Source organism: Anopheles gambiae, chromosome 2 (assembly GCF_943734735.2).
Source record: "Anopheles gambiae chromosome 2, idAnoGambNW_F1_1, whole genome shotgun sequence".
Taxonomy (NCBI): domain Eukaryota; kingdom Metazoa; phylum Arthropoda; class Insecta; order Diptera; family Culicidae; genus Anopheles; species Anopheles gambiae.
The window spans coordinates 786709-807439 of NC_064601.1; the positions used below are offsets into that span (position 1 = coordinate 786709).

General features: G+C 47.4%; 2 protein-coding genes across 2 annotated transcripts in view; one reads left to right on the forward strand and one right to left on the reverse strand.

Moving 5' to 3' along the window:
• Window positions 1-15428, reverse strand: part of LOC5667646 (nuclear pore complex protein Nup88) — a 51103-nt gene extending 35675 nt beyond the window's left edge. The window contains exon 1 of the mRNA XM_061663381.1: window positions 15050-15428. Within this exon, the coding sequence (XP_061519365.1) occupies window positions 15050-15259 (210 nt within the window). The 5' untranslated portion in view covers window positions 15260-15428. The remainder of the gene's footprint in view (window positions 1-15049) is intronic.
• Window positions 15429-17754: 2326 nt separating this feature from the next.
• On the forward strand, window positions 17755-18698 carry LOC1281986 (uncharacterized). Its single transcript, XM_321976.4, has 2 exons — window positions 17755-18072; window positions 18201-18698. The coding sequence occupies exons 1-2, from the start codon at window positions 18003-18005 to the stop codon at window positions 18647-18649; spliced, it is 519 nt and encodes a 172-aa protein (XP_321976.2). The 5' UTR covers window positions 17755-18002; the 3' UTR covers window positions 18650-18698.
• Window positions 18699-20731: the final 2033 nt, after the last annotated feature.

Genomic DNA, 20731 nt, shown 5'->3' on the forward strand with positions numbered 1-20731 from the left:
CCACCGTCGCGCGGTGCGGAGCCGGAGTGAAGTAATCGTTACTGCAGGCTTTCGGGCAACGACCCTCTCGCGCCCCTTCCTTCCCGGTCACCTAAGCGTCCATCGATTTGTCTTACGCGAACTTCCGAAGCGCCGATATTGCCTCGTTTCAATTTGATGAAACTCGTGGCCAAGGGGAGGCTTCGGAGGCAGTTGGGAGTTTTGGTTGTAGGTGAAATTACATTACCTTCTCCGAATATGAGGGAACAACGACAGAAGAAACAAAAAAAAAGGAAAAATCTTCCATTCTATGTGCCTGTGGGCATTTTCCTTGCTGTGTGTGGCCTTCGCTTCCGCAGCTCCCAGAGTGCGCCCGCCGTGGAAAGTCTTTTCCCTTGGCAAAACAACAAAAAATTGATTTTAAATCCTCAGTTTTTTCACTGGCTTTACCGAAGTGGGAGTGGGAGCGACAAAAAACGGCCTATCAGCAGCACAAGTAAATGAAGAAGAGAGGTGAAAAAAACGAAGAAAAGCGATATAAATAATGTATATACATTAGTCAATCTATTTGTGTCTCCCGCGTGGTAGGTAGGACCTTTGCCTTTGCGCCACGGTTCCCGAGCGTTCGGAGAGTCCTTGCTTCACCTTACACCGCCCTCCCCGTGGACGACAAAGACATAAAAATTAAGTGTCTATTTTTTAATTTTCCCTTCACGGTACTTTCCAGCGTAGCAGCAGCGCCGGCATGGAAGCCCCGGGCGTCCATCCATGATGGGCATGATGGAATCGAATTCGGCCAGATACGATCCTCGCGAGACGGCGCGCGGCGAGGCAGCATTGCGCCAAAAATGACAAACTTTCGCCGATAATTTATGCATGCAGGTCAAACCGAGCCGATGGCCGGAGCCGTGTTCGTCTCCCTGGAGGAGACGGCGCAAAATGCCGGAAGGAAGTGAGCAGAAAATGTTTCATTACTGCGTTTTTTCTCTCTCTTCTGCTCGCCTCCCCTCTCCCTCCCGAAAGATTATGAATGTCGGTTGATTGTGAACAACCGGGAAAAGCGATTCGATGTGAAGGTTTCGCAGATTCGTAATGAAATACGGTTTTCATTTCGCAACGAACGACCACAAAATCCCCCATCGGACCGGACGGACATTGAGTGACTTTTGGCAGAGGAGAAATGAAATGAATTACCAAATACACCGCTTCGGGGTGCCGTGCCCCGGTGGAGATTTGAGGCAACTTTTGTTTTTTGATCGCTTTGAATGCATAATTTACAAACAACGCTCGCTGCGCTTCGGCGAAGAAGAAAGCTTTCCCTGACGGCATCGAAGTCTCCAAACCACAAAGTAGTGACATTTTTCAAAAGTTGCAGGAGAGCACGAGCTTCCCCAGAGCAGAGCCACACTGTCTGCGTTTGCGCTGGGAGAATGGAAAACCAATCGATCATTGATTTGTGTGGGGCGAAGGATGTTTGAAGGATGGAACCGTGCCTCCGAATAAGCAAACTTTCTCTCCACTGCGCGTTTGACCCCTCCAATCAACGGGCAGCATCCGAGCGGAAGCGCCCCAACACTTATCAGCGATTGGTTCAAACGTCAATTTTATGCCGCAGAAGGCGGAAGGGGTTTGCGATCGATAGTACGGTCGGCTCCCGTCGCCTGCCGATGGTTCGATAAGGGTAAGAATGAGCAAGAAGTATGTTGCAGGAGCGACGGATTCCGTTCCCAAGCAGAGAGGGTGGTGCGCTCTGGAACTTGCGCTCTTGGGACGCGATTTCCCGCTTTCGATCTAAAGTGAGAGGAAAAAAGAGTTAAAATAGGGTAAAGTTTATCTACGTGAGTGATTTTTATAAGCAATACATGGAAAATTGAGCTTTAGGGAAAAACAACTGTATAGAAAAATGGCCAATCTACTATTACTTCTCACTCAAGACATTTAACCTCAAGACATTTATCGTAAAAAAGAAGAGACAACACACACGCACACACCTTTGTCTTGGGGTTTTTGGCGATAATCTTGTATTACATTTCAGCACAAATACAAAAAAAAACTGAATTTCCCTGAAAATGAAGAAACAAACTCATTGCACGGTACTGCCGGCGTTACTTCTTATCGCAGCCGTTCAACAATTTCCCGGCTCCTGCTGCTGCTGCTGCTCGCGGCGAACATTGCACTAGAATTCATCTAACGAAACATCAGCTCCCATTAGCCGAGAAACAAGGTTCACCTATCAGATTTTTTGTCAGAAGCATAATAGAACGCTGGTCCCCGATCCCCCGATGGTTGTTTGCCGGGCCACCGCCGCCGCCACTGCCACACGGACGACCAGGCAGGTGAGTATGGCGCTTTTTATCATTAACAACCTATCAAGGGGTGGATGTGCCGTGACTTCAGCCGCGCCCGAGCGAGCCTTCGGCTGTGGAGTCTATAATTTGCCTGCATAAACATACACACGATCCATTGTGCAGGGGGGGGGGGGGGGGGGGGGGAGAGGAGTTTGGGAGGAAGAAAGTAGAAGGAGAAGAAGACGGTGGTACTGGCATGTATTTCGAAACGAGAACCGAAGATACATATACCCCGTTGTGGTGGCCCGGTTTTTCGTTTGCCTGCCCTTGTTACGCTCATGGTGGATGAGTGTGTTTGTATGTGCGGGAGTTTGCTGTATTAACCTGGAATTAAAAGTCTGCTTTCTTCGCCTTAAGGATAAGACATACCATTTTTATAATTCATCGCGATGGAAGATGCACAGAGCAGCAGCAGCAGCAGCAGCACCAACGGTGCAGTTGGTGCGCCCGCTGATGTAGGGGAGCGGGGAAACCCAGGCAGAGGCCAATGCTATTTTCTGGTCGGTGAGGACAACAAAACAGTCAGCCGAGCGCTAGCGACTGGTTGGTTGGTGGGATTTGCAGATTTGCGCCCAACTTCTTCTTTTTTTCTATATAATCGCTTTCCATGACCATGCTCTTTGTCAGATAAGGTGGCAGGCGATGGTGGTGCAACGGGGCATGTGGCAGCGGAAAATGAACTCATCAGTGCAGGCCGGGTGCGCGCGCGGGCGCTAAAGGAAGTGCACACAACCATGCGTCCAATGGAAAGAGTGCCATCGGGCGCCTCCATCTGGTGCGGAATTTGTTTTGTGACGAACGATTGTGCATCCCGCACAGGTGCCTGATACTTTTCATCTTTATTCGCCTCCGTGAAGGCGTACTGAGGCAAGAAATGTGTCCACCTCCGGAGCGACCCGTACCCTCCCCCATTACGTTTTCACCCCTTTTTCCCACTGTCGGAAGAAATCTCGAAAATTATTTATTATAAAACATATGCCCGCCTAATAAGCCCGGGTGGGTTGGTGGCTTGATAAGCGGCATGAGATGGGAATGGGCATGAGACCACCCACCCGATACATGCGAACGGCATCATCAGGCAGATCCCTAAGGCGGGACGGATGCATTTGGGTATGACACGAAAGAAAACCCTCATCACCAGAGCCGGTCGGACGGTCGGTCGGACGGTCGGTGGCAGCAAAGGGCGCGCGCACACAGATTTTGGGTGGAACAAACGCGCGCCCGCGTGTGTGTGTGATGGAAAAACGCATGCACGACAAGAAAGGGGGGTGATGAGTATGAAAAAGAAAAGAAAAAAAAGAGAACGCCACCGCCAACGAAACAAGCAACAGGAAAGTAAGCGGAAAATTTGTTCACTTCATTTTTCCTTACGCTTTTCCACCCCGGCTTTGCCACCAGCCAGCCAGCCAGCGCAAACATAAAACAACACACAACCAGCATCAGCGGCATAATCATCAGAAGCATATCATGCTTTGCCGTTCGTCTTTTGCCAGCGACAAAATTAACCTTCTTCAGCGTGCAGCAACAATGTGTGGCCACCGTGCTGCTACGGGAGTGAGGTACACCCTACATCCCGTGATGGTTCCCACAGGATGTGCCGGAACAGTTGCCCCCTCCCCTCCGTGCGACTGCTACCACACCAAGCAGCCTCCACTCATTTCGCATGTCGTGATTATCCAAGCTGAACATTCCCAATTAAAAATTTGTTTTTCTTTGCCCAAAACAGCAAACAGCAGCGCCGGATGAAGGCACGGAGGGAGGGCGATGCATAAAGGGCATAAAATGCCCGTGTACGTCTGAGACGGGTTCGCTCTTCTTCGCTCTCTCGCAAGTCACCCATCATCATATCGAAGAATGAACCGCGATGTTTCGGAGTCGTATAGTGGATGCTCCGCTATCAGGATTAATGCAGCTTTTAGCCGTTTGCGAAATTGCGGTTAGCGGGGAAGAGCACCATCTCTGCCACAGAGAGAGTGGGAAAAGTCCGGGTAGGGTGACATGTTTGTTCTAAATCACACAAAAATAATAAGGAGCAAACAGATAATTGCAATTTAATTTCGCCAGAATAAATGCAAAACCATTCCGCGTTGCGTTGGAAGGAAAGCGTGGCGCTGAAACCCATTGCGGGCACTGGCATTTGTTGTTTTTTGTTTCATAAAGAAGATGGTATTGCTTTGAGAAGTATTGTAAAAATGTTATTCCACAATAAACTGAACATTGGATTCAACGATCCATTAAATGAAGGATCTCGTTACGTGGATGCTGCGCTGGTAACGATGTTGGGGATGGAGGAAACTTTGGCGAATCACCACCACCCGAAAGCTCGTCAATGCTGTCCATAAATCATACGTTTTACAGCTTTCAGTTAGCATAAGTACTGGCTGCCGAGTTCGCTGACGGTCGTCTGGTGTCGTTAAATTTGATGTGCTTCTTCGCTTCCCTGCGCCCTGCTTGCTCTGCCTCACGTACACAACGATGGCACACAACGAGACGAGACGAGCATCAATTTTTACACCCATGTGAATGGTAAACAGCAACATAACAATCTTATAAGCGATTGAATTGCAACATACAGAATTAGCTGCGATGTGTTCAAGGAAGTCCAGCAGTGCGGTATGCGCGGGGGGTTAAGGGAAGTCAGCGCACACACCACCAGCGAGTACTGCGCTTCATAAAACTTTATTATGCATTTTGCCAACGCCATTGAACTGGTCGGGAGAAAAATCCTGCATCTAAAACGGTCGGGCCACGCCACAAGAGCAACCGTCGACAAGCAGCCGTTCCCTTTATGGTTCTCGGTTCAACCCTTTTTCCCTGTTTTCTTTCGCAGCAGTGGGTTGGGTGGTGTGCAATCCGAATTCTTCCCGCTCTGAAATTGGACAGCAATAGATATTGTTTCAATTACAAAGTAAATATATTATTTTCAACACTCCCATGCGAGCGCTCTTCGTGCAGCTGTCAGGCAGAAGGACAGCCCCGAAGTAGAGTGGGAAGCCCAATGGCCGATAAAGTGAATCGTTTATGCAAGAAAACAAAGAAAAAAACCTAACAGCATCACTTAACAAAATAATAAATAGCTAACAATTTCGTTTGAATGCCAATTTATGCACCCTCTTTCGGGCATTCCTTCCCGGCGGCTCGTACGTGTTGACGCGAATCGAAGCGTATCGCGTCGGGTAACTCTTTCGCATACAGCGCCGCAATAGCTGACCCATCGCTGATATTCGAAAGGAAGGAAAGGAAATGAAAGACACAAAAAAATCAACAAATCGTCCTCGTAGAAAGTGGAATATTTTCACGAAATTTACATTTCTTCTTCACTTCTTACTCTGAAGGACATCTCTCGGGGCGGGTGTGCCGTTCGAGTCATTGCAGAAGCCAATAATCGCGCAGCTTCTCTTCTACAGCTCCAGCTTCTTCAATACCCAATGGCAAGAGGTCCTTCGTGGGACTTTCTTTGTGAAAATGAGGCAGAGAGGAAGAGAGCGAGAGAGGAGCGCTTCACTTCAAACATTGCTGCCGAGATCACCGAATCGTGACGGTGTTGATGAATCCTTTCTAATTTAGTTTGAATTTCACACCTCGTTATGAGATTTTTTCTGTTGTTGCTGCTGCTGCTGCCATTCTACTCCTAAGCCACCGGGTGGTGGTGGCGGTGGTGAAGATTGAATGTAATGGAAAATGAGTTTTTTTTTAATTATTGTTCACCGACAGAAAAGTTCATGATAAAATGCAGGTAAATAAATAAGCAACAGAGAGTTAGGTGGAGAGAGAGAAGCGAAACAAAACAAAAAACAAACAAAACCAAACAACATTCAGTGCCTCGGCAACGGGCAACTAAATTAATTAATCCGAACTTTTAAGGGTGCGCGCGCGCGCACCGGAAAGTGCTAAGGGTGAATTTTCGCACCATTATAAATAAGTTTTCACCTTCACCAATTGACTTCCGGTGGTGGATGATTGGTATTTTAAAAAAATACCGTTACAGTGTAAAGGAATGCGTTTGTCGATAGGTTACAACAAAGAATGGCAAAATTATGGGAAGAATCTATTAATTGTACTACTTGGGAGATCGTTTTCATTCGATCTTACGATATATTTTCTTTTCTTATCAAACAATATCCATCCTACAATTTGAATCAAAAAATTCAGCAACAAACTAAATCCGGAACCGGAATTGAGCAGTCGTTCTCTCCCCTTTCGCTCCCTTTTCATCCTACCAACAACAACAACCAGCTCACAAGTTGCAGCAATAATGTGAATAAAGACAGCAAAACGCGTCGTGTTGAAAAACTTACGAGACGCAATAGAGAAGCTAAAAAAGGTAGAAATAAATGGAAATTATAATTATACCTGTTCTGGCTGCACTTTCGAGTGGCACGATAAAACGGATTTCTTTGCTACGTTAAACTCGTCCATCCCCACCCGCCCCACCCGAGGGATTCAGTTGGCCAGAATAATCATCACCACTGGCCGCGCCTCGCGATGCTGCAAGCGGTGTAAAATCACATCAAACAAAATGGTGCGCGACCTGGGAAAGCAGCAAAAATAAAAAGCACATGCTTCAGGAATGGAAACACAGGAGACAGGAACCGAAAAGGTGGTAGAAAACGCACCAAACAACATCGCTGTGGAATGAGTGGGAGCGAGAAGCAATGCCACAGATTCCGTTTCGCGGCATTCTAATGGAAGATGATAGGCAGATACGGTACTCCTCTCGAGACACGTGGGTTCGCGCTGCGGCGGTCTCGATGAGCCGGATTTTCCCTGTATCAGCCAAGCTTGTAACGCCAAAACAACGCGCTCTAGAGGAAAGGGCGCAAGAAATCAACGGTGGACAGAATGAATGGGACCGGATGTGTGTTGGTATAGATGAAATTGGTTCCCGTCGTTGAAAAAAACCGCGCAAAACCCACCAGGCGGCAAGCAAGTGTGAGTGGGGAGCGAACCGGGCGACCCGCACGAGTGTGCACTTGTGCATGCATGAAGGCCTCTTGCGCGATCCTTTGACTTCCGCAGGTGGAATTTTTGCTTTTTTTTTGCCCTCCTCGTACCGTGGTCTGCGGCTGTTGCGGTTGCTCGGGTTTGCTGCTGGCATTTCGGAGTGCGATCGGCAGCGGTACCATTTCCACTCCGCGGCTGCTAAATCCCGAACGCTTCCAACAGGAAACCGGAACCAGGGACGGAAAGATCTCGGTCGGTAATAATTATAATCATAAATCGGTTGGAGATTTGTAGCAGCCAAGTGCGACATGCCCCCCCCCCCTCCGTCTATCCTTCTGTTCTGCTCCCTTTTGCACACTTACACAGGCGAAACAATTTGCCTAACACGCAACACACTTCAGTGCATCGTGGACCGTGGTGGTTGGGAGTGGGTGGGGCGGGGCGGCGAGAAGAAATGGAAACCAAAAAATCACCAAAGCAAAACCTATTCTCCTGCCACTTCAGCCGGCAGCCACCACATCCTAAACGGTGACCTCGTTGAGAAAACTTCGTCGCGGTCACAGATCCATGCATCCATACAGGTGGGACTGGGTGGTTGGGGTTGGGAGTGTGCACGATACAAACTACAAACAGCAGCAGCAGCAGCAGCAGCCATGGAAGAAATAAATAAAATTACAAAGCATCAAAACCGAGCCGGAAGTGCAAAACCCGCGCACTCGACTCGAAGTTTCCTTCCGTGCGGGGTGAAGGTGGCGGAGAAGCGGTACTGCCGCCACCGAGAGCCGTGGAAATTATCTCGCTGCGTGATGAAAGACCGCGACACAACACACGACTTGAATTTTCCACTTCATCGAAGTTCACAGGAACTGGCTGGGTCCGGGGGGAATTTCTTCATCGGGCCGTCGAGCGCTGGAGTGAGCAATCAGTGTAAATGTTCCGCCGCAACATCTCGCGAAAGGATACTTTTGCCGCAATTAAATCGCACGATTGTATGCGCAATTATTGCTGCTTGTGTGAATGGCCAACCAAGAGTTGGCAGGCTTAACCTCAGATGGAACATGTACTATAATATAGAATAGTTTCAAACTTGTTTTTGTGTGGATCTTTCGCAAAAAAACACAGCTAATATCGATCCATTATTTGCTACAGAAAAACACTGACACCTTTTTATGCGCTCCAATGTACGTACCCAGTAGCATCATTTCTTCCCTTTTCCGATGGGCGATAAATACAAACACACCGATTGATGGAGGGATGATGACGGAAAATCAAATCAACGTTTCCGCCGAAGCCAGCACACCACAGTTCGGCTGATTCTTCATTCTCCCTTCATTCGGCGGACGCGTACGACCGTCTCCCAGGAGACTCGACACGGGGGCTGGCTGCGTAACAGGGAAAACGGTGGACCAGCAAACAAAGTGTGGCCAGGCCCATTCCACCAGCGCCAACCATTATCCATCCGGAAGCGGATGTAGTAACAGATGTTTGCCCATCAGCCTTGACAAATGGCCTGTGAATTAAATTGGTTAATAGATGATGGATACGTATCAGCAGCATCGCAACACCATTCCCTCCCTTCCTTTCCTCCCTTGGTCCCGGCTGGTCGCTTTTTGATGATCGAAGAGATAAGAGGAACCATATTTTTGTCGGTATCTAGTTCACCGGTGGGGAGGTTCGTTTATGGTCCAGAGCTGCAGCGAGACGGCCGCACGCGGGGCGGCAGAAGGTACTCCAACACTCTAAGGTGACGTTGACCATAATCATAATAATAGATCATTATATCGTTAGGGAGAGTTCGGACTCGTGCGCGGGCGGTGGTAAAAGGCAACAAAAACGTGTTACAACGTCGATGAAGATGATGCTGATGATGATGATGATAAGGGCGGGGAGAAGAAACGGACGGCGAGAGGCGTCACGGGTAAAGGCCACCGATGATGGGTCGATGGTCACCAAACTAGGTGATATGGCTCTTTGAATTAGGCTGCCAAAAAAGCGCCTGGCCAAACTAAATTGGATCATGTCGGGTGAATTCACTTTGCAGAAAGGTGTGAGAGGTATGTACACCCCACCTCCACGAGAAGTTCTCCAATGAGGCCGTCCTTCGTTTCTGTGGTCGATGAGGCGTACATGAATTGAGCACATTTGGCTGCCGGTGTGGATGAACGAGACAGCACGACAGTTGGTGTTTGATGATGCTTCTTTGGGTTTCTTTCCTTGTCCTCGTCAGGCTCGTCTAAGCAGAATGACTCTATTTACGATTATTGGCCTTCCGTTTTGATAGCCCCTCGTGTACCGTCAGAGGGAGTCAGAGTGCATTAAGAATCACCAGGATATTCCATTTTTGTCTGTTGCACATTTTCCACAGCTGCATATTGTTCAGAACCACACCTTTTCCGGGATTACGGGAACATTCTGGAGTCTTTTTTTTCTGTATGCAAATTGGTTTCTTTTTGTTTGGACGAAGCCAAACCAGAACTATTTTAAGGCCACGATACACCGCCGCACGATAAGCGCTTCTCGTTTGTTTTGTCGAATGAGTGCAAGTTTCACTGTTTTTAGCATAATTCCATCGCGCTTCGCTATTTTCGGCCGAATGAAAAGGGAAGTGGCGTAACCCGGAGCGTATTAAATGCAATTTTGTAAAATGCGAGTTTAATGCGAAAGGAATGTAAAACATAATGAAGAGTAACACTGCATAAACGAAAGCTCGTTTATACGTATTGTATTAGGTGTGGTGAAGATGATAAGGACCACGAAACCGTGCGGTAGATACCAAACCATCGTCCTACGCCATCGTCACCATGTCTGATGAAGTTTTGATGGAGCAATATTTGAACTACATTGCTTGCGCTTTCACTGGAGCTTTTTTTGAGGGCGGATCTACAAAGAAATGTGTTTATTATTAGGAGAAAAGAACGGCATGAATAGTGCGCGCCCATGAGAGCACAAAACAAACTCTATAATCTTGCGGTAGAAGCATTTGATGATTGCTACTTATCGACACCGTCGTCGTGAGGGCCACAAACCAAGCCAATAGAAGATTCATGTATGAACCAGCGATACAATTGTTGTGCGTTGGAACAATCCGCTCGTGGTTTCATCAACCTTTCAGACCAACGCAGCCTTGATGAACCGCCAAATACACATATGTGGAGCGATTTTGTGTAAGCCCGGGCAAGTTTTCCACCGTTTACTTATTAATCTCATATCCCCGGCCTATTTCAGACGCGCAACAAAAGAGAAACACTGACAATGTCGTTCGTCCCCGAGCGCGCGAACAATCTCAGTCCCTCAATAGCTTCCACCGTTTTGATCCTGACATGCTGCGTTACTGAGGGACTCCTGCCTCCACCGTCCAAACAGTTGCCATCATCAAACACAAATCTCCGAATTGTGTGCGAAAATTTGATCCGCTTGCTCTGCGTGGGGTGAGCTGCTCATAGTGCCTGTGTGTTCCGTATGTTTGATGATAGGTTGTAGTACCATTTTTTTCTATTTCATTCTTCGCATGGCGCATCAAGCAGCTAATAATAATCAACACACGCGAGATGCCGTCAACTTTTCACTTCTTTGAGCGATGCTTGCTGTCGCTTTATCGCACCATCATTGTTCTGTGTGGGGTCTTCCTAGGTGGTCGAGGGAGACCGCGCACGGGGGTTTACTGGGAAAGACGATAGGCAACTTAAACAGCCACAGTTAAACGGAACTAAAGTTGTGGATTTTTCTTAAAATTGAGCCAAATAAGAGATAAAAAGCGATGCTATGGTTCGAAATCACACAAGAGCCATGTGGGGGAAGCTGAACTGAAGATGTTCGTCCTGTTCGTATGACATATTTGCTTTCTTTGAAATATTGTGCCACAATGTTGGGCACGCTTTCTCAAACCAACTCCGTGTGCGTGTGTACACTTCTCACGACCATCAAGACACACACAAAAATCACATCACATAAGGGCGGGGCGCCTCTTTACTCCCTTTCTTACTACTGTGTCTTGTGCCTTCTCTCAAGCCATTCAGCCAATCTTCTTTATCCGTCCGGCTGTATCGATCGGAGGTGCTGCTGCGACGGTGGTGCGGAGGCCAAACACTGGCAGTGACACAATCGGAAGGCAAATAAAAGGACGCCTCAAGACAAACGGCTTCCATCACTATTTTCTTATTCAACACTTGCCTCGGCGTGCGTGGATCTACTATTTCGACTTTGTGCTCCCGGAACGGGGCCTGGATTTGAAGCCTGGAGGGAGAGGGTGAGTTCGACGTATGGCTTGCCTTTCATATCTTTCCATCTTCGGTGGTCGTCGTCTTCGCTGTTTCGCCCAAGCAGCGAGAAAAGATGTTGGCATTCTACGAATAAAAATGTGCTTTAGACATCGAGTGGTGTTAAGGACAGTGGGCAAGTGGATTTGTGAACACGAACGGAACGGACACAAATCAAGAAACACTCGCCCACACACACGTACACACGACGCATGATGTGAATGGTGAGAAAAATGATCATGAATCATTCTACTACTGCTCCATCCACACCTTTAAATATCGCACAAGAACTGTTACCATCGGACGATGTGTTAGAAAAGCTTTGCTTACCTGGGATTGGAAGCATTTTTGTTCCCCAGAACGACACACCAAGCCACGTCTCCGCTGGTTCGCTTATCGGAAAATTAGGTATTTAATCGTAACTTTTAATTGTATTCTTACGAACGATCGTACTCCTGTGGCCGCATGTCATGTGCCATTTGCCAGAAAAAGCATACTGCTACTACTGGCCGTTTGAGTGCATTTTGAATTCCTCCCCGAAGACTCTTCTCCTTCTCTACCCACAGCGCACCCCATGCCAGCAAAGGAAGTCAAGAAGATGACAGTAAATATATCAAAGATGCTGAAATGGCAAACCATGACAAAGCGCAGTGCCAGCCAGTTGGCTTTTTGTGGCGCAGGTTGGCCCTCCTTTCGATTCCCGTGCAGTGGCTGCTTTCTGCAGCGGCCTCTCGAAGGACGAAAGTAAGCGAGGACAGCAGGAAAACAGAGGGCCTGGAGACTGGATTGAGGCGTAAAACTTCAGTAAAGAACGAACATAAAAGTAGAGTGATAATTTTTAAAATATTATATAAAGCATGAACTACCGGCAACAGCAGGCACCACCGAGGAGCAGCAGCAGTTTTGGCTGTTTTTTTGTCCACTCCTCTAGAAACAAGGCCCTGACGCAAGGTGCAGTTTCGGTTCGGTAGTAAAGGACACGGATAAGGGCAACCGGCCCCCGGTAGCAGAATTGGCTGCGTAGTGCTGCGCACCGCGAGAGGTGGAGTAAGAAATGGGAAAAGTTCCGGGTTTTACCCTGGTGCCGATGCAGCCCGACGACGCACCCGACGACGGTGTGGTCCGTTTTTGTGATCAAGAATTACGTGCGCAACTATCTGCCGGGAATCGGAAGCACCAAAACAACCGCTGCTGCTGCTGCTGCCGTCCCGCTGCCCCCGAGGAAGGAATTATTTTATTATTACGATGAGTGTGGGTACAATTTATACTTTTGAGATACTATTATTAGTGCAGTTGCGAAAATTCTTAATACTTCCGTAATTAAGGCTTTCTGGTGGTGCCGCCAGTATGGAGAGGGCTTGTTTTTACTGCTGCCACGATTTTATGGCCACGAGGCGCTCATCGACTCGCATGCTGGACGGAAGGCGCGGGCAGATATTACTCTCCGCGGAGGGCATGCCATTACTACTGCCATCCGTGTGCACGTCATTGCCGACCGCGTTTTAATGTCACACTAAATCCGATGATCGACGTGACATAATCATTATCACATCCCGAAGCATATTGATGGGCAAATGAGCCAAAAAGTGTGCTCGTCGTGCCGGTTCGCAACAAAATCTCAAACCAAACGGCCTTCGGTCATGACCGACGAGATGGATACAGCAGGATGATATAAGGACACATCACATTACTGTCCCTGCCGGGCGGGCGACTTTTTCTCCGCATCCGCCCGAGTGACGAGAGCGGGGAATCACCTCGGGGAGTTATAATTTTATAAATGGGTTGGGGATGAAAATTTATGAGTCCGCTGCTATTCGCTCGTTCGGGGCATAAATTTGTGAATGATAACGCCGGTACCGCGCACGCGGACATTGCCGAAAGGACTGGATGCATTGGTGAGCAAGCACACATACAACCGTCTCGCCGTACAATGCCGGTCGTCGCTCGTGCAGTGGACTGTGGGCAAAGGAAAAAGTTTTTAAAAATTTCATTTGCAATGAATTGGATTTTCCCTCGCGTCGTTGTCACACCTTCCGATGGAATGCTGAGTGGAACGGAGCGGTGAATTCTACTGATTTGTAGTGTGTCGCTCTTATTGTACGGAAAGAAAGATACAGTCGTATTTGACGATGTAATGTACGCCAAAGTGCCATTTATGTTCCTATTCTAATCGCTTTCATTACGCGATTAGCTTGCTTCTCATACCGTGCTAACGAACGTAAAGTGCTTTGGCATTCAAAATGAAAAAATACATCATCAAAAACGGCAATATTTGTCTCCTATTTGCGATAAACCGAAACAAATCATCTTTAAACTGATTTATGCCTGTTCCTAAGCACTTCCGGCTCTATTAGCTGCGGTAGGTTAAAAAAGGCATTTCATTATTTATCATACCGGGCCCATCGTACCTGTGCCTGCGCGCTACCAACCCATGTTCTTCCTCACCTCATTCATGTTCTTCAGTTAACAGCATTCGATATAATGATGCAGCCGTGCCCCCGTCCGTTCGTCCGTCGTTCGTTGACTTGAGGGACACGATGAGCATCATCGTTGGCAAATGATACAATTTTTATGGATTGGCAGTGTGACCGAAATGACACAAAAAAAAAGATAGTCAATGTGATCACCCCCGGGCGCACGAATGTTAATCATTGCTGTGCTGGGTAATTTGGCCGTGAGGTAGCAGAACGCTTTGGAGCAAAAAAAAAGGAAAGTAATCGACTCCCGGAATGGACGGACAATCCAGCGAGCGAGGTGGGTGTCATTTTGGGCTGTGTGACGAAGAAGGTGGGAGGTGTGTTTGAGAAAATCCATTATTTTCAAACTTTCCTTCCATGATCGCCTGGCCCGAGCCCTAGCTGCCGCTGGTGCTGCTACCTCTGCTTCTGCTGCGCGCAAAGTAATAAAATTTCCTTCCTATAATTTAAATCGCTCTCGCACCGAATGAAGGGCAACAGGAAAGCGTGGACGGGGTTTGAAATGGAAATTCGTTTCGGGCTCGTTTCCTCAGACCACGAGATAACACACCGCGGCACGCGTGGACCACCAGGGAGCGGGATCGGAGCGGAGAGTAAGGGTCAGTGGCGAAGTATAAAGAAATAAAATTGTAGAAAGGTAAAAGGTAAAAAAATCCTTACGATAGGCAACGTGGACGAATAATGAAATGAACCACAGATATTCGCACCCCGAATGCGCCGGGTTGGCGCAAGGACTTTCCGTTCGCGATTGCATATAATTTAAGATTATGGCCATAAAAGCTAATTAGACCGATAAATAATCCATTATTATTTGATAAATTGCCGGCATCGAAAACTACCGTGAGTGGTTGTTGAATTATTTAGCGGTCCATAGATCCGCTCAACGAATTTACGCCAGTTCAGCAGAAACCGTGCACCCAACGTTATCCGTCAAGTTCGCTGAAAACCCCTGCATTCGAGTCGTCCGCTGAGAGCAGGGCCCGTTTGTGAGGTTAGGGCAAGCGCGACTGGCGGTCGATTTTATCGCTTGAGCGTTGTACTTTACCTGATGTTTCAATTCGTCCTGTTTGCGGGATGCCGCGGCTCGCCAGTTCAGCACCAGGATGCAACAGTTCTTCGCATTCCAAACGTACAGCATATCATCCTTCGATTCCACCAGATTCTGCGTATGTTTATGGTCATCCGGCGAACAGTCACGGGCCACTTGAAACATCTTCGTCTCGTTGAACCCGAAGCTATCGGTTTTCGAAACCATGATGATACACTGATCGGAACCACTTCACTACACAAATTTAGCGGCAGGAATTGTACAACTTGTCGGTAAAATCACAATTGTGCGGGTTTTAGCGGCACACGCAGTACCGAGCAAAAACGTAAACAAACAAGCTACCCGGGCGAACAACAATTTTGACAGTTGAAGTTCGTGCTCGTTCGGGCTGGCGGAAAGTGCTCGAACTGCTCGACGGAGTGCTCGACGCAGCGCCCAACGTCAAACAGGGTAACGAACATTTGATTTGAAAATTAAGCAAACGTTTACGCAAAAATAGAACTTGTAGAAAAATTGAATAAAACTCGAGTAATAAGTGAGTATATGTAATCCATTGTGTAATTACACATTTGATTCATAATTAATTTGATTCACATGAGAAAAGTAGATTTGCTTTTAATTTTTGTACAATGTAACTTGATTTATTAGTTCTTTTTTGCGTTTCGCTTTGTTTAGTTTTGGGCTGATGTGTGTTTCGGAGAAGAGCAAAATAAGAAAAGAAACACTTCCAGTCTTGTACTTTTTGTTGGGTTTAGTAATCAGCCATCGGGTCGGATTGCACGTCTGGTTTAGTATGTAACAAATAGCGTGACTCTTAGCTAAGCAAACAGATTATCGTCATGGCGTGTTCAATGCAAACCCTTTGCTCAATTCATATCACGTTCGATTTGCAGTATAATTGCTTACGTACAGCAGCACCAATATTGCACTTTGAATAAGGTAGTATTAAAGCTGCGTTTCACACGACTGCTGAACAATTACGTAGTTAGCAAACAGGTTTGCCAATTAACTGCACCAGAAGGGAGGGTTTCAATTTTTATGATCTATTGAGAGGAATGTAATTGCACCTTCGTGGTATATCTTCCCATTTATCAACACAACTATATTCATGAATGGACAACTTTTAAGCAGGGAATTAGCTACTTGCAAATACGTCACATTGACTTGAACAAAAGATTCAGAAGGAGAATAAAAATACTAACATATATACTGTTTACTTCCTGTTTGAAAAGGTTTTTCTGAATACTGCCAGAGACACACAAGCACGCAGATATGTGTATAATATTCTCATTTACGAATCATTTGTCAACGTCTAACGTGAACGATCCGAAGCCATACGCATTCGATTCCTGGACCGAGAAATATTATGATTGAATTTCGGTCGAAGCCATTTGGAGGATTTACGGGAAGGCTGTTAAGCTGTTTCTGTTACTATCAATCGCTCTCGGAACCGGGGTACCATCTCACCATATCGCGAGTGTTTGGCATCATAAATGTATAATGGTGAAATGCTCGTTATGATACGTACGAGCTTATTCCAGGCGCATCGTGTATCAATTTTTCTTCCTTCCGGGAGCACATTTATCAGCGCACGATGAAAACGAAAGCGACGCCGTACAGAGGAAAGGGATGGTGAAGGGCCAGGATGTCACTTTCCCGTTGGCATTCATAAAACATATCCAGCACTCCCTGACGTATTTTTCGGCACTTCTTAACCATTGATGGATCTTCCCTTATGCTACGGTCGGCCGGAATTGAGGGTTGCCGCTGGAATTGAGCAGTCACTGCTCTCTCTCTCTCAATCATCAATTCATCCATTGTAAAGTAAGCGCTTCCGATGGGTAGTTCCTGCTTTGTGATGGAGTTTTCACGAAGAAGAAAGAAAAAAAATGCAATAAATAAAAGCACGTCTATGGGATGGGGCATGGAGCAGCAGGTAGGATGAACATTGCCTACAATCGACGCTGATCTGGGATTGTTCACGTTCGTCAGGCCAAGTGACAGTTATGACTTAGTAATGTGACCGAATGCTGTGCAATCGGGAACAGGCATATTGCGTATTTTTGAGGATTGATGGATAAAACGCGTTCGCAATAATTCGCTGCTCAGGATGGTGGCAGCTATTGACGATGCAAAAATGGGAATTGAAGTCAGCTGCAGTGCATTTTCATGTATTTGGAACTTTTGGAATGATTTGCATTATAACATAAATCATTGAGTGTTCGTTGGATTTGTATGGATTTCACGTGAATCTAGAAGTAAGTCTGACACACATGTTAATGCTTTTTACTTGAAATGAATCATTATTGAACAATCCAAATAAGCTTCAAATGCAGCTTAGTAAAGACTAACAAAAAGCCTGATTGTACCTGGTGAAGGCTATAGATCAACAGCCGTAATCGATCGCGGGATCATGTTCACCGATGAACTTTTGCGATCGAACGACGTCATCATCGTTAAATCTTTTGTATTTCCAGCAACTTCTCCACCTTCGCCCATCGCCGTAGTAAACAAACGCAGTCAAACAGTTTGCATAATACACCCATCGTCTGGGCAGCGTCAGCCTTGCACTTGCTGCATCTCAGGCACCTGGTGCAACGGTTCCACAATCCACACGTCTCTGGGTGGCAATTGATGGCTTTAAGAGAAAACAGCACCAATACCAACGAGCGAATGCGCTTTCGCGACGCCAGCCGCATTGCGATCGACGCTGCAGTTGCATTCGCTGCATTCAGTCAACGCACGGCAGTCCGCGGAGTAACTTACCGGTTGCGTACCGTGTGTGAAGTCAATGATTATACACAAATAATACAGGTGTGAAACGAGGTGAACGAATTTTCGTTGAAGTTCACATTTGAACGATAACACGTGTAGATATCGCGGTGTAAAGGTTAGTTCAAACGGTGTCCCAGAAGTGTCTTAGAACGCCGTCAGCCTGTACGACCACACAATGCGTTGCTACGCAACGATCACCGCGGTGGCTTCGGTAATAGTGGGACTTTTGGCTCTAGCAAAAACAGGTTAGTCATTCAAGGTAACCCATTTCTGGCAGCGCGATCATGATCGCAAGTGAACGTAAACGAAGACAGAACGTCGGGGGTTGCACTTACCATCTTTTTTGCTTTTGTTGCTAAACTACCTTTTCAAGGATATGGCCTCGATTGTGACTTCTGTTACGGCGATGAAGATTGTTCGCTGGGATTGGAGGTGCCCGTGGTAGAGTGCGACGAGGAATCGGTTCAGCTGACCAACAGCAGTTTGGCCAGCTTCATCCGACCGCTGAGCACTGCGCTGCCCACGAAACATAATCACTATGAGTGCATCCACGTGCGTGCTACATCTGTGAGTGGCCACGTGTTCCTGTTTACCCGCGGCTGTGTCCATCAGTTGGAAGGAGGAAGACACTTTTGCTCCCTACCACATGCTGCGTTTCAGGGATCGCTCGAGTGCGTTGCCTGCGTTGGAGATCGATGCAACAACGTTCCCGTACTGCAGGAAGGATCCGCTGCCATGACCAGGAGAAGTTCGTTGATCTCTCTCGCCGTCTGTTCGTTACTTGCAGTTTCGCTTTCGACATTAGCAGCACCGTACAGCTGATGGATAATGAGAATAAAAAAAGCTTTAGGCGGGCTGTAGCTTACTACAATTACAGTGTATATGGGAGTGTGTTTGTGATTCGTGTCTGATTGGTGTGTGATCGCGCAATAGCTCGTTGGACTAGGTGGTGTAGTGTGTTTGTGTGCGACATACTGTTTCGATGCTGTGATTGCGACCCGTGCATAATGGCGCTCTAATAACTGCACGTCACTCTGCAAGGGACCTCTCGAAGCGCCAAGGGTCAATCGCGATTGAGAAATGAATGTTAAGGGCTGCTGGGGTGGACCTGGTGGTTCGTGCTCAATTATGTCGTGTCTTACACTTGAACTTTGCCAATTAGTTTGCGCTTTGCGTAAGAACTGCACCGCGAGATTAGTCCCGCGAGCTTGCTGGTCAGGTGGCGTGGTGCAAAGAAGGGTGCCCTTTTGGTCCGACACACACACACTCACACTCTCACACGGCCAGACGGCTTTCGACGGCTGTCGTTGGCGGTTGGAGCGTACGTTCAATCGACGCCTTACTCCTGGTGACGCACTTCATCCGCACCCAATCTGCCGCCATGCCTCGATAGACGTGGGTCTGCTCGATCAATAAACATATAATTAAATTCAATCAAAACAATGCGGCTTAAAACAGTGTGCCCGGGCAAATGGGGGGAATAAACGTCAACCGTTTGAACCGGTTCTTGAGTGCGGCACAGGCTCCGGTTATGAGTGCCGGCGGAATGTGAATGTGTGGGACGTACGAGGACCTTCAACGAACGAACGAACGGCACCCTTTGGGGAGGAGACAGCACCTAACTATAATGATGATGAGGATGGCGGTGGTGTTGAAATCTGCGTGATTTCGCCATCGACGACACCGGAAGCAGCAGTCGGGTGTAGTTTCCTCAATATGAGCGTGTTTGTAGTTTCGGCAACTTGGACGGAGCCAACGGAAAGGATTGACGTTCGAGTTTGCGTTTGGTTTTTGGGGAGGTTTTGTTTGTATTTATTAAACAAATATCGCATTCATAAATCAAATCTCGCACATCCAGGCGTCGTCCTTTTTCTTCGTGCGAGTACACTTGAACCCCTTCAAGGCGCCGGGGTGGCTGCGCGTCGCCCCGTTCTGTGGACACTCCTGTCAGCGCTAGCGGTGGTAAGCATAAGTTAGTCATCGTCATACCGTCTTTGCGTGCGTCTTTGCGGTTGTTTCGATCCTCTCTAAACACGGGCAGCAGCAGCATCACCTTCGGCGTGCCCTTATTGCCTTGCTGGGCGCGTAGTCGTCGGGCGAGGTAAAGTTCATCAGCACTCGACGTCTTTCACGTTTTGATAAAGAAGTAATTTAAATATTCTATAAATTCGCTCAATTCATTTTGCCGACACGTACACGCTTCTTGGGGACATACGCGAGCCGCGCCATAATCATCACACGTCATCAGCAGTATCGTCGTCTAATTCACGAACGCCCCCTTACCACGGGGCACATTAGGCAGCAGCACAGAAGCGAGCGTGTTCGGTGCGAGATTGTGCGAGAAGGTGCTTTGAACAGGCTGTGTTATTTGAGTATGGGAATAATTTCTTATTAAACTTTGCACCAATATTACGTGCGAATCGAGCCATAAGGACAAACTTACACAGTTGATGGTTCGCGATGGACTTCGGCTTTATCTTTTACTTCCTAATTTCTATTCATTTCATTCCCTTGCGATGCGAGTTATTATTTCTGTCTTTTAATTGCGGAGGACAGTTGTGATTGTAGGAACTTGAGCACAATTTATTACCACTCAGTATCAGAAAGAACGAGGTGGTCCCCATGGTCCTGAAACTGATCCAAAACACACCATATGCACCGCCACCCCGCATCGATAACTATCTTCTTGTCGATACTTGACTCAAGAAGTGTTGTTGCTGACGTTACACGCCTGTCTTGGCATCGTGTCGTGTGAGCGAACGCACTTAAATTATGTGGCGGAATGTGGGACCACTTGTTCAAGGATACGCTCTAATCGGATGATGGCACTTGCGAATCCGATCAAACGCAACGCCTCCCGAAAAGGGAGTTTCCGGCCTTCGTATCCGGGGAGAAAGAATCATT